The sequence below is a fragment of the Apis laboriosa genome, unplaced genomic scaffold (assembly GCF_014066325.1).
Source record: "Apis laboriosa isolate Shangri-la unplaced genomic scaffold, ASM1406632v1 scaffold18_cov149, whole genome shotgun sequence".
NCBI classification, from domain to species: domain Eukaryota; kingdom Metazoa; phylum Arthropoda; class Insecta; order Hymenoptera; family Apidae; genus Apis; species Apis laboriosa.
Window position 1 is genome coordinate 597,820 of NW_025222233.1, and position 14,711 is coordinate 612,530.

At 17.3% G+C, this 14,711-nt stretch overlaps 2 protein-coding genes across 4 annotated transcripts; one reads left to right on the forward strand and one right to left on the reverse strand.

The window, feature by feature from the left end:
- Positions 1 to 91: 91 nt before the first annotated feature.
- LOC122711793 (DNA-directed RNA polymerase, mitochondrial) lies at positions 92 to 7,823 on the reverse strand. The gene is made up of 18 exons (XM_043930852.1): positions 7,416 to 7,823; positions 6,424 to 6,537; positions 6,157 to 6,353; positions 5,694 to 5,860; positions 4,642 to 4,997; positions 4,190 to 4,533; positions 3,782 to 4,048; positions 3,348 to 3,695; positions 3,002 to 3,169; positions 2,732 to 2,848; positions 2,416 to 2,616; positions 1,899 to 2,174; positions 1,558 to 1,803; positions 1,295 to 1,454; positions 865 to 1,105; positions 575 to 746; positions 381 to 478; positions 92 to 263 (listed from the first exon to the last, which is right to left on the reverse strand). Exons 1-18 carry the CDS (start codon positions 7,558 to 7,560, stop codon positions 146 to 148), a joined length of 3,735 nt encoding a protein of 1,244 aa, XP_043786787.1. The 5' UTR covers positions 7,561 to 7,823; the 3' UTR covers positions 92 to 145.
- Positions 7,824 to 8,898: 1,075 nt separating this feature from the next.
- Positions 8,899 to 14,339, forward strand: LOC122711789 (nucleoprotein TPR). 3 transcript variants are annotated; one of them, XM_043930846.1, is made up of 11 exons: positions 8,899 to 9,044; positions 10,875 to 10,969; positions 11,237 to 11,456; positions 11,541 to 11,840; positions 11,898 to 11,960; positions 12,024 to 12,220; positions 12,350 to 12,505; positions 12,946 to 13,234; positions 13,313 to 13,441; positions 13,524 to 13,767; positions 14,135 to 14,339. In XM_043930846.1, the coding sequence occupies exons 2-11, from the start codon at positions 10,908 to 10,910 to the stop codon at positions 14,149 to 14,151; spliced, it is 1,677 nt and encodes a 558-aa protein (XP_043786781.1). In that variant the 5' UTR covers positions 8,899 to 9,044; positions 10,875 to 10,907; the 3' UTR covers positions 14,152 to 14,339. The 3 variants fall into 3 exon arrangements, with proteins under 3 accessions (XP_043786781.1, XP_043786778.1, XP_043786779.1); XM_043930843.1 differs by lacking the exon at positions 14,135 to 14,339 and having other exon boundaries at positions 13,524 to 13,820; XM_043930844.1 differs by lacking the exons at positions 8,899 to 9,044; positions 14,135 to 14,339 and adding an exon at positions 10,716 to 10,770 and having other exon boundaries at positions 13,524 to 13,820.
- Positions 14,340 to 14,711: the final 372 nt, after the last annotated feature.

Here is a 14,711-nt window from a genome sequence, read left to right on the forward strand (position 1 = left end):
AATATAATTTTATAGATATTTAAATTAATGCCTCTAAAAATATATTAAAAATAGAGGGTAAATATAAGAAATATAAGAATTATATTTTAGATTATAATTTATTTTTATCATTATTATACATAAAATATTTAAGATTTTTAAAAATTTAATTAAAAAAATAAGTAGATGACAAAACGTTATGAATGTCAAAAGTGCCTTTTGATGGTATATTAGTTAAACATTTGTGTATTTTTTTTATATTATTATTTTTAGATTTTAGATTTCTGAAATTATTTAAATTAAATATTATTTATAATATAACTATTAATATAAAAATATTAATATAAATATATAATCTATATATATTTTATTTTTGTGAATATTAAATTGTAAATACTTACTCATAAATATCATTTGATAAATATCGTTTTATGAAAAATTTACCTAAATCTTCAAGGATAGGATTAGAATGAAGAGCTACAAACTGTTCTCTACATATCTATAAAAAATATAATAATTATTCATATATAAGAAAACAAAAAATTTAATAATATAAATTATTTTCATTTTATTTATAAAGTTAAATTTTACTTACTTTGTTCATAGCATCTACAGTGCAAGGATGAGTCCAAAAGCAATCATGTACTGAGACAAAAGTAATATTTTTTGAATTGCAATGTAAACTAGTAAGCATCATATGAGTAGAATCTAAAGAATGTATAAAATTTGGTGCGAATGCATTCCGCTGTTTTATTGTATCAGATTTCCTATATATATAAAAAAAATCATTTTTAAAAATATTATTTCTAAATGTTAAAATATTAAACAATGAAATCAATTTGAAGTACATAATATTTATTAAATAAACTATATACTTTTACTAACCCATTTTTATTAATATATATATTTGATTTCTGCTTCATATAAGGTTGTACAATAGGAAGACCTAATGGAGTAATCCATTCCACATTTTCACAACATATAGAAGAAATAATCCGAGCACATTCTGTAAACCAATCTTGAATTTCTCTTGCACTTTTGAACATTTTTCTTAAACTGTGAAATGTACATTCGGTCAAATAAATACTAGCAGGCCAAATATATTCTTGTGGAAAATTTGGTGTATCTACATAAAATATTAATATTACAGTACTTATTAATATAAAAATGCTTAATAAATATATCTATTGCGTCTGTATGTTGAAGGGAAAAGGAGGAAGGAGGAGGAAGGGGGAGGAGAGAAGAGAGAGAGAGAGAGAGAGAGAGAGAGAGAGAGAGAGAGAGAGAAAGAGAGAGAATATAATTAAATGTATACCTCGTAACTGTCTTGCTATTTGATGTTTTGCACCATATTTTGTTACACCATACACTGTTGTCATTACTGTTTGTTTTATTATTTTTCTTTTTATAAATCCTTCTAATAATTGCGCAACCTTAACATTATTTTGTGCATCAATTTGTCGTCGATTTTCAATCTAAAATATAAATGAATATTTTTTCCTTGAAAATATTTACATTTTTACATAATATCTTAAATATCTTAAATCAACATAATATCTTAAATATGTAAAAACTTACAATAGATACAACTTCAGAATATACATCTTTTGGAACATCAAATGGATATAAATTAACACTTTCTGCACCAATTTGATCTTTACCAAGAGCTGCATAATGTTGCAGTCCATTACAACTTCCATCTTGATGTACTGGAAACGAAGTTATATATTTTTCTATATTTGGTGATTTTAATGCATTTGCTATTTCTATACATCCAGCTAAAGTTTGCCATGGTTCTTCTGATTGCTTCCACCACATTTTACCCTTCGCAATACAAATACTAATTCTAATTAAAATTATTTTATATATTTTATCTTTTAATAAGTTAAAAAAAATTTTTTTTTTAAATAATAACTTACAGTTAAAGGTTTAGTAGCACTATCTATTATATTATCCATATTTTGATTTGCATATTCAAGACGTTCTTTAAGAGAACTTCCCTTTTTAAAATTAGTTAAATTAATAACATGTAATTTTAACCAATTTATTCCATTTGGTCCTAGAGGTTTTCCCTTTGCAAATAAAAGCAAAGAACGACCCAAATCAGATGATAAATGATTTAAATAAGGAGGAATTGGATAAACTCTTCCTCTAAAATCCAAATTATATGGTAGCCAAAATATTTCATTTCTAAACTTTAAAATAAGAATAATTATTATATACATGTAGATACATATGCACATAAACAAAATAGGAAAATATGTAAAAATATTAAAATAAAATAAATTAATTATAATTAACAATAATTAAAAATATAGAATATAGAATTAAAGAATTAATTAAAATTCTTAATATAACTATTTCAATAATATAATGATAATTTAATTATTAATAGTTTAATAAAAATAAATTATTATATTAAAATAAATAACATACATGATTAGCAATAGATAGCTTATAAAGAGTATCACACCATAAAGAATACGTATCATTCTTTTTTTGTCTATATTGGGCTATAGCTATTGCTATTTTTTGCTTCTCTTCAATAGTAGCATTTTTATTTAAGAGACATGGTGGAGATAATACAGAAACTGATTGAGGAACATTTAATTCAACAGAACCACCATCTTGAAAAATCTTATTATGAAAAATAGAATAAAAATATATAAATAAGAATTATTTATAATAATAATATTTAATATTTGTTATTGATAATAATTTATTAAACAATTATAAGATAATAGAAATTTACCTTAATTACAATATCGAGTATAGCAGTATTAACTTTCCATGGAATAGAACTAACTTGATTTAATGAATCAAATACAGGAAATAATTGATTAGATTTTGTAGTTTGAAATTGATAATCCTAAATAACAAGTACGAAAATTATGTTTATATATTATATATTATTAAAGTAATCTTCAAAATATTATACATTATATAAATATAATAAACATTTTTTTATTATATTATATATTATACATTATATTTAAAAAATAAATTGAAATAGAAAACTTACAATGTTAGGAGATCTTATAAAGTTGGTTTTTGTTATAAGATATCCTCCTGAATGTATCGAAGTCCATGGAACTGGTGGACTATAAGAAGGTAAAAAATGTGCATCAAATGTTAATGTTTCTATATGCAATTTTTTATATAATTTTGATAAAAAAGGATGAGGTTTAATCTGTAATATAAAAATGAATTATTGAAAGAATATTTATATAATATTTAATTTTATATATGAAAAAAATTTCTAAGTATTGATTTCTACAAATCAAAAAATAAAATCTGTTATTCTCAAAAAGCAATATCAGATGCTGTAAAATTTCAAATATTTCAATATTTAATTTGCATATACAAACCTGTTCTGATAAATAATTTCCTTTATTTCTAAACAATGTATAAAATGCAGGAATAGAATGTTTTATATCTTGCCCTTTCAACATCTCAGGTTGAAGCATTATATCATTCAAAATAATTTTATATAAAAATTTACCAATATTTGTAATTACATCTATAGGCCATTGTAAACAAATAGAATTTAAAGATTCATCATATTTTGTTTCTTCACATCTAAAATATTGCCACATAGTGCGATTATTCATATTATTTAAATATGCCTCATTTTCTGGATGTAAATACCATTCAAGATATTTTAAATAAATACTAATTATTTTATCTATAATTCCAGCTTTTTTTTTTGTTTCAATCTGTAAAATAAAAATTTAATGTGCATTAAAATTGAAATAAAATACATAAATATTTTATTAACAAATATATCAAAATAATTTCATACCTCATATTTTCTATAAATATATTTTCCTACTGTTACATATAATAATTTAAGAGATGTACTATAAGTATCAGGTCCTATGGCTAATTGTCTAATTTCTCGCAATATAGCATTTATATAGTGTTCTTTATTCAAAACTTCTAAAAAAGGATATAAAACCATCAAATTATGTTGTTGGCATTCCTTTTCTTTTAAACATTTTAAATTCTTTTCAAAAGCTGTAAATGCTACTTTTTTCCAATAATTTTCTAGTTCCATAATTCTCTCCTTCTAATATATAAAAAAAAAAACTGATATTACTGATATACATCTTGAAGATAAAATCATAATTAAATTTATAATAAGTAATAAGTAATAATAGAAAGATATATTTGAAATTAAATAATAAAGTATTATACAATAATATCTTACTACATCAGCATTTATATTTTTTTCATTTATTTTAATACTTGGTATCTGTACTTCAATTGCTAATTCATTTTGAAGTTGTATTTTTAAAAGATCTTTTAATTTATTATTAGTTAATAATTTTTTCACTGGACTTTCATAATTATTTGACATTGGAATTTGATTTAGAAGATTACAATTGTACATTGTATCTATATTTATAGAGAAAGGTTTAAAGTTTGGTATTAATATCCTAATTGCTTTTAATACATTTTCTTGTTGATCATTTTTAAAATATGATTTATTAATGATGTCATTGAAAGATATATTATAATTATTCTTTTCATTATTGAATTTTTTTAATAGTTCTAAAAATAAAAAAGATTATTAATATATAATAAAGATTATTAATATATAAATATTTTATAGATAAAAAATTTATTTTTAAAAATTAATATAAATATATATATAATTACCAATTTGATCACTTGTAGACTCTTTTCCCAAAACATCAAATATATATACATAAGTTTGTGGTGTTGGAATTAAGGAATCTTCTTTTATCATATTATATAACTCTAAAACTTTTGTTACTTTTCTTCTAGAAGCATAAGCTTCCAAAAGCATATTATAAAGTTCAATGTTTTTATCACAATTTTGAATATATTTCTTCCTATATTTCATTAATATATTATATGCTCTATTTAACAAACCACAATTTAAATAAATTTGTATATGTACTATTAAATTTTCAACATAACTTATTTTATGTTTATTGCGGTTAATATTATTTTCAGTTTTATGTAAATTTATATTTTTTTGTAGTGCATTTCTGAACAAAAATAATAATTAATGCATTTAATAAGTAATAAAATATATTCAATAAGCATATATTTAATATATTAAATATATAATAAATCAATGAAATATAAGAAAAAAGATATATTTCGTGAATTTTATTATATTTATATTTATTATAAAAAAATTTATATAATAAATTTTATATTATAATTTTAATATTATAAAAAAAATCAATTGATTAATTTCTATCTAATATATTTTTATTATAATAATTTCAAAAATAGAGTAATAATTAATTTATGTGAATTTTTATGACTTTTAAATAACTAACATAATGCAATGATAAATATCTTCTTTTTTGACAGAATCAAATTTACAATCAAATTGAAATATCTACATTTTTCAATGAAATTACATATCATTCTGATAATATCTTGATAATATCAATTTGAATAAACTATAAATCTATATATATTTATATAAAATTATAGAATATGCAAAAATATTTCAAATTAAACTACTATTAATTATATTTATCTTTATATCTTTAAATTCCATTTCTTTGAAAATCCATATAAAAATTTATAAATTTATTATTATAAATTTAAAATCCATAAATTTATATAAACATTGATAGTCTAATTATAAAAAACATGCAAAGTGAATTTAATAAATACTATTATGTATCATTTTAATAAATAAAAAAATAAATATTTATTATACTTACATACTTAAATCATTAATCTTTTTATTTTTTATTAATTTATTCTCTTTAATAAAATGAGTGGTAAAATTAGTTTTTTTACAAACATTTGAATTATTTTTTTTATTATAAAAATTTTTATAATTTTTCATTTCATTTTCATTATCAATATCTATATCTATATTATTTTCCTATTAATCAATTAAAAAATAAATAAGTTTAATAATATAATAATTATAGTAATATGATTAATATTTCACAAATAATATATTATTATAATTATGTTATTTACAAAAATAAATTACTTCTTTTATCTCCTATACTTTTTATACGTTATTTTTAAAAATAATTCAATTTATTTTTTAATAATTCGAAATTTTAAATATATTTTTACCATTACCATTTTTAAATAATTATCTCATATCTTAATATTTTAAATAAAACATGATCTAAAATAGTCAATAAAAAATAAATAAATATAACTTACAAAATTTAAACAAATTTCATTATCATGAAAATCATAATAATCTTCAGTAAATTTTAAATTAAGAGAATGATTAAATATAGAGTCATTATCATTGTATGAATTACTTATAGTATTAGTGTTATCAACAAACATGGACAAATCACGTGCTGTTAATTTTTGTATTTCAGTCCTTTTATTACTTGCCGTTTTATTTGTTACTACAATAGAATAATATTATATTAAAAAATATTTTAAATTCATTTATTCAAAATTAATATTAAATTTTACCTGCTAATAGTTCAGCATAATTTTTTGTTCTTTCCTTAATTTTTTTCTTTTTTGGTAAATTGTCTAATATATTTGCTGTTGTAGCATAAGTACGAATTTGATGATGTTTTAAAACTATAAATAAAATGAATTTACATTATAATTAAATTATTAACATATTATTAATATAATAAAATCTAAATTATTAACATAAAATAGATATAAATATAAATATAAAACTAAATTTTATATTTTACATTATATTTTATTTAATTTATATGTATTTTTTTGTATAAATAAATATAAATTTTATATATTAGTTAAATAAATATTATATATATTTAAATTAATTACTAAATACTTGATATATAAATTTTTAATAATTTTTTAATTTTGAAATATTCTAAAAATTCTAAATACTTATATATATATATATATATGCATCCCAACAATTTTGAGAATATTTAAAAAATCATACATCATATTTTAATTATTACTTTATATAAATAAATAATTTTTTATTAATAAATAAATTTATATATATATAGTTATAATTAAAATAAATGATTTTGCTATATATTTTTTTCTAAAAATTTTATTAACTTTATTTTCAAATTTTAATATCTAAAATAATCATCTTAAGTAATTACTTTAAAATTCATTTTCTTTACAAAATAATAAAATATTAAAATATTTTATGAAATATAAAAATATAAAAATATAAATAAATATAAATATAAATAATGTAAATAACTACAAATACATACATTTAAACTGATTTATATAGATACATATATTTAAAAATTAGAGAAATAAATATTACTAAAAGAAAAAAAATAATAAATATATATCTAAATAAAAAAATTACTTAATAAATAATATTCTAATATTATAATTTAAGCCATGTATCATTAATATAAGACATAATAATTACTTTATAAAATTGAAATATTAAATTACATTAGTTTTAAAATATTTCATAAATTTCTGTATAGAATTATTACTAAACATACATTTTAATATCCTTCCATGATAAAAATTACAGAAAGAACACAAACGTGTTGATCGCTGCACAATTATTTGTCTTGATACAAAATAAACACCATGTGAAGATATTCGTTTTGTAACTCGTGTTGCCAAAAGTTTATACATTTTCATATGATTACATAAAATTATTCACTATTTATGTAATAATTAATCATTTCAGAAATAATATTACATAAAATAATAGAAGGAAATTTATATGCAGAAACAATCATCATACACATAACTTATAAAGTAACATAACCTATGAAAGGAAAAATCTCATAATCTCACTATATAGTTACAAATAAAATGATCATTTAATTAATAGATGACAATGTCATTCTATTCTACAAAAGAATATCTATTCTACTTTGAATTTTTCATTTTGAATCTAAAATTTTATACTTATTTTTTATTAAATTTAAATTATTAATATTTTTATATTATACATGTAGCGAAATAGAAAATCAATTTTCTTTAAATTTAAAATTTAAAATTATTAAAAAAAAAATAAATAAAATAAAGAAAAATTTTTTCTTAATATTTTCATTTTTTTTCTTAATATATAAGACTATTTTTTTATTATAAAAAAACTTAATAATAATTGCAATTTAAGCTAAAGTTAATAATATTTATGTAATCATATAAGTATAAATATATAAAATAATATATAAAATAATAATATAAAAGTATATAATATAATATATAATATAATTTAGATAATTTAAAATAAATTATATAAATATATAAAACATTTTAAATTCTAATAGATAAATAATAAATAGATGATTAAAAAAAAGTTTGAAATTGTGATAAAAATAATTAGAAAACTTTTAAAAAAATTTTAATATTTAAAAATTTAAAATTTTTTAAATATTTAATAATTTTATTTTATTTTAATATTACATATTGTAAATTATATTAAAATATAATATATATTTTTACAATGATGCAGTTTAAATGAATTAAAAATTTAAAAAAATTTAAAAAAATTAAATGAATTGAAAATTTAAAAAAATTTTTTTTAAGTATTCAATATTTTTAATTTTTTATTATATAATTTGTTATTATATTAATTTTTACTTTGCCAAAAAAATTAAATAAAATTTTAAATAAATACTTTAAAAAAATATTTTATATACTTTAAAAAAATATTTTATATACTTTAAATTATTATCTTTTAAAGGCTTCTTTTTATTTAATTTTAATAAAAATTCCTTTAGTAATATTATTTACATAATGTTAAAACAATAATAAATTAATATATATATATATATATTATTGTTATGTATAATATATAAATCATAAATTTATAAAACTAAAACTAAATTAAACATTTTATATAAATATTTCAATTTTATATAATAAAAACAAAATAATTATATTAAAATTTAATATTTAGTATTATATTAAATATTGTATTTCATTCAGTACTAAAACTAACCGCTATGTGTCGCTGGAAAATAGCATATACCTTAAGTTTAGTTTTTTAAAAATCCAAATGTAGACTTACCTAATGATATCATAATCATTTGTTCGCTGATCGAATGAGAAAATAGTGCGTTCTTTACTTTTCAATTGTTACACAAAGGATTTAAAACATAAATAATATTTGTGTAAGTAAAATTGATGTTATTGATATATTTTTAAAATTTAATGTATTGTATTTATCTTTATTGATAATATTTATTTTTTAATAATATAAATTTTTTATTCATTTAATTTTATTAATTTTATTACTATTTGTTTAATATAAATCATTTTTTATAAAATATAGGAAAAAATTTTTTTTTAAGAAATATTGTTTTTAAACGTTACTATTTTAATTAATTTATTATAAAGGTTTAATATTTTTTATTATTAATTATTTTAATTTACAAAAACAGATATTTTGTTCTAAATAATTATTCCCGAAATAAAATAATAAATATAATATATATATAAAAAAGATTATTTTAAGAGAATACAATTAATTAAATTATTTTCATTTTAAATAATTGAATCTGTACTTTAAAATGGTGGTCATTATAGTATTTTATTATTATGACAATTAATAATATATCATTCTTATTATAATATTAATATAATATAATATCATATAAAATAAATTGCATTATAAAATACTTAATGTAAAACTGTAATAACTATAAAAATACAAAAATTTTATATTAAAAAGAATGAAATTCACAAAAAAAAAATGATAAATAAGATTAATTTTATTCATTTTTTTATTAAAAAAAATTTATATATATATCAATATTTAATATTTAACAATGTATAAATAAAATCATATGATATAAATACATTCGTATCGAATCATTAAACGCATTTTTGATATGATTATTTATATTGTTTTGAAACTTCCATAATATAAATTAATTTGACAAATAATAAAAATACACTTAAAATATTGTGAAAAGTAAAATTATATATTTTATTTTATTGTTGCATGTAAAATTATTACAATAATACGAATATATTTTTAATTTTATTATAGAAATATAATTACTATTCTGTCTTTCCCTTCCTTCCTTTTTTTATAATAAATAAATTATTAGAAAATATTTCAATATATAGATTATATTATTTATATATTCATATATTATAATATATATATAAATATTTTAATATATTTTAATATATATACATAATATACATATATACATATACATATATTTAGAAATTTATTAATAAAGTCAAATTTTATTGCATCAAGAATAGATAGTTTTAAATAGATAATATGGCTTCATTAAATAGATTTAATATGCATCTATAAATCTATAAATAGCTAAAATAAACTTTTTTATATTATTCATTACAAAATATATTTTTATCTAATAATATAAAATTAAAATGTATTGTTACTTAGTCCTAATATTAAATAATAAAGATATAAAATAAAAAAAAAGAATACAAATATTTTGAATTCCTCTTTTTTTCTTCATACATGTCATATGCATATATATATATATACATGTACTCACATATGTACATATTTATTTAAATACATGATTTAATTTGTATAGTTAAATTATATATTAATTGAAATTATTTTTATTTATTATTATTTAAATACCAGGATTTTAATCATTAACGAAAGCTTTAATTATTATGATAATTTATTAACAAAGATAGTTTATTTATCCATCAGAGTCATCAGTAATGACCTCTTAACAGCTTATCTCAATAAGCACATTCAATTAATTGATCAAAGGAAGTATTTCACTCATTTTAAACATATAGTGTCTAAGTAATTGTTTCAATAATTTCAATATAGAAATGACATACTTTTCATAAAATTATTTCCAAAATATAATAAAATAATAAAAAAACAAAATAAAAGTAAATTTATTTAAAATAATAAAATTTATTACATAATAAATAATATATAAAAAAGATGTAGACATTTAATATTATAGAATAAAATTAATTTTTATTTGTTTCAGATAATTTTTTTTATATATTGATAATAGTTGAAAATGAAGTATATATTAATATTATTTTTACTTTGTTTTGATTTTAACAATGCTAGAGAAATTACGTAAGTTTTTTCTTTATATAGTTAAAATAATTCATATATAATTTTAAAAATTATTACATAAAAATTACATAAAAATGAAAAATTAAATAATCATTTTATTAAATTTGCATGTATTCTTTTATTCTTTTCTATTACTTTTTTGTTAATAATATCATATATTATAATATAAATTATAATATAAATAATTTTTTGTAATAAAATCTTTTTTTATTAATATATAAATATAATAATTAATATAATAATATATATATTTTTTGTATAATTTAGACATGAGGATATTAAAGATGCAATGTTAAGTTTAGTACATATGATGCGAGATAATACAGAAAAATTAGAAAGACACGAAGCACGAGAACGTCAATTAGGAGAACAATTAAAAAAAATAATTCCAATTTTGACAAAGCGTATGTCAACAATAGATTCATTAAAACTACAATTAACTAAACTTGATGAAAAAGTAATGGGAATAGAACAATTAATCTCTCAGGTATTTGATTAATTAATTAAAACTTTAAGTAAATATAAAAAAAACATTAAATTTTAATTAAAAAAAACTTATACTTTTATTTAGAGAGATGAACGAGAAAGAATACAAATGCAAAAAACTGTTGATAGTTTAGAAGATTTAGAAAATCGTTTAGAAAGTTGGCTTACAGATATTGAAAATAAAGTATCAGAAATAAATAGTCGATCAGATACTACATTACCTTCATTTGACAATCCCTCTCGTATTATTTCGAAGTTAAATGATACAGAACTAGTATTAATAGATAGAATTTCAAAAACAGAATCACTTTTAAAATCTGAAGCAATAAAATTAAAAGAGACTACGAATGTTCAATCAGGAACAACACAAGCATTATTGACAGAGGTAAATAACATACTTAAATATTAATTAAAAAACTTATTAAAATTAGATAATTTTTAGATCCAAGATATCAACTCAAGACTGAGTGATCAATCAGGAACAACACAAGTATTATTGACAGAGGTAAATAATATAGAGGTGATAAAATATTGATTAAGAAATTCATTAAAATTAGATACTTTTTAGATTCAAGATATTAACTCAAGACTTAGTGGTCTTGAAGTTTCATTAGAAAAAGTTAAAGAACAATCACAAAACATAAAGAAGAAATTACAAGATTCTCAATTTGATACTTTTTCAAATATTGATAATTATGCAAAAATATTACCTTCTATAAAGAAACTTTTAGATGATACTTCTGAACAAATTAAAGAATTGCCACAGTATGTATTATTTACATTTTTTTCAATAATATATTATTATTAAACAAAATTATTTAAATATTAAAAATTTTAATATTAAATAAAAATTAAATATTTAAAATTAAAAATTATGAATATTATGTTATTTAGGACTATTGAAATACAAACTTTACATAATAAAACTCAAATACTTTTACAAGAAACAAAACATACCTTAAAAGATATTGTTACTAAAGGAGTTGATGATATTGAAAATAAATTAATAGAAACTAAAAATGAAACTAAAGATACTATAGGAGCTCTTAGGTATTTTTGTACAGTAATATATATCTATATTTCAATTTAATTATTTTATAAATGCAATTAATTTATAATATTCCTACAATATATGTAACTTTATATTATTATTTTATTTATTTTATTTACTCTTTTTATGTGTGCATTAATTAAAAGTTTTACATAAAATTTTAAATACATTCACAATATATCAACTAATATAATAATTTTTTAATTATATATTTCCTTAATTTTAAATTTCTCTATATATTAATCATTGAATTGAATAATCATAAAGATTTATAGAATAATAAAATAAAAGAATTATAAAATAAAATACATTAAATAACTAATAAAAACATATTTTAGGAATATTATAAATAAATTATTAATTCTTTTTTTAATTATTAAAAAATTTTTACGAAAATTTAATAATAAAAAAATCTTATTGAGTATTTCCGAGGTTTTAGAATGGACTTGGCAAATAATGCTGAACATGTAAATCAAGAATTGAATGATCTTGAAAAAGGACAATCTGTAATAGTATCAATGGCTGATCATGTCCTAGATACTAAAAAAAGAGTTGAATATGGTGTACATCAAATTCTTTTAGAAGTAGGAGATTTAGTAAAAGCACAAAGTACAAATATTAATAATACTCTGAATCAAAGATTTGATGGCATATCAAATGATATTATGGACAATCAAAATGGAGCTTTAGCAAATTTAACTACTAAAATGGAACAAGAAATGAATCAAGTAATTATTACTATATATTTTTCTAAAAAATTATCTTTAAACATTATATTAAATTTTTTTATTTTCTTTTTTTATAAGGTGTGGCGACAAATAAATGTCATGTATCAACAGATGACAGAAAGTGCAAAAGCATTAGATAAATTGCATAAACAAAATGAAGAATATGTTAATGGTACCACTTCTACTATGGGTGGAATGGAAACTAAAGTAACAATTAAGATTAAATGATAAATAAAATAAAATGTTTATTAATATATTATATTAAATATTTATATATATGTTTTTATAGGTAAGTGAAATAACAAAACGTATGACTGAAGTTGACGAAAATTTAAATTATCTATTAGGAAGACTCTCATTGGTGACACAAGAATTTAATCAAATCAAAACAGGATTAGGTAATGCATTAGATAATATTAAAGCATCATTCAAAGAAGTTCAAGATAAAACAAATGATTTAAGACATCCAGGACCACATCCAATACCTGAAAATTATAAAGAATTTAATGAATCTGATAATAATAAACCAGATGGTAAGACTTTACCAGAAATCTTCAAACATATTTTTAATCCACAAATTAATTGAATTTTATATTCTTAAAATATCTCAATAGAATTTTAAAAAATAATCTATTTTAATTTTGTAAATGTAATATAAAATATTTTTAACATAGATTTAATTTATAATTTATTTTACAATATTTTATACATTTTTTTATAATATTTATTATTTTTATAATATTTTGCAAAAATGTTAATTATTATAATATATTTTGTTTATACACTTTACAATTTTTTTTAATTTAATTTTTATTGAATCTTCTTTTGATTTATATAATATAAAAATATTTTCTTTTGAAAACATAATATTATTTATTTAATAATAAATATTTGTTTTAGTTGTGAAAATAAAATAAAGCAATATCAATTTTATATCAAGGATATTTTCATCATTAATGGCATATGAAGTTATGTTCAAGACTCGTTTTCTATATCACTAATATATTAACATTCAATGGTAATAATATGTATCATCATCATATATTGCATAAGTTTTTTTTAAAATGCATTATTTTTATTTTTGTTTAATATTGATTAAATATTGAACATGTAGAATTTAAAAATATAAAAACAAATAATATTTATCATTAAATATTACTTATAATTCGATAAGTTCTTTTAAAATGTATTATTTTTATTTTTGTTTAATGATAATGAACATGTAGAATTTAAAAATATAAAAACAAATAATCTTTAATGTTAAAGTTTATTTATATTTTGAGCATTATAATTTTTAAATATCAATGACATGTATAACTCAAATTATTTTTAATACATATATTGATCCAGAATTATATTTTATTTTTTTATAACATCTAATAAATAATTATTAAACATATATACATATATGTTATATATTATATATCGTAATATTATATATCATTTTTAATTTATATGTTTATGTAAAGAAACTTTA

Excerpts from the sequence above, each read along its gene's own strand:
- LOC122711793 (XM_043930852.1), bottom strand. The coding sequence starts at position 7,560 with ATGAAAATGTATAAACTTTTGGCAACACGAGTTACAAAACGAATATCT. Across the intron at positions 2,617-2,731 it reads TACTCGATATTGTAATTAAG|ATTTTTCAAGATGGTGGTTC; the intron begins GTAAATTTCTAT and ends TTTCATAATAAG. Across the intron at positions 1,455-1,557 it reads ATTCTGAAGTTGTATCTATT|ATTGAAAATCGACGACAAAT; the intron begins GTAAGTTTTTAC and ends TTTATATTTTAG.
- LOC122711789 (XM_043930843.1), top strand. The coding sequence starts at position 10,908 with ATGAAGTATATATTAATATTATTTTTACTTTGTTTTGATTTTAACAAT. Across the intron at positions 12,221-12,349 it reads CAAATTAAAGAATTGCCACA|GACTATTGAAATACAAACTT; the intron begins GTATGTATTATT and ends TATGTTATTTAG. Across the intron at positions 12,506-12,945 it reads GATACTATAGGAGCTCTTAG|AATGGACTTGGCAAATAATG; the intron begins GTATTTTTGTAC and ends CCGAGGTTTTAG.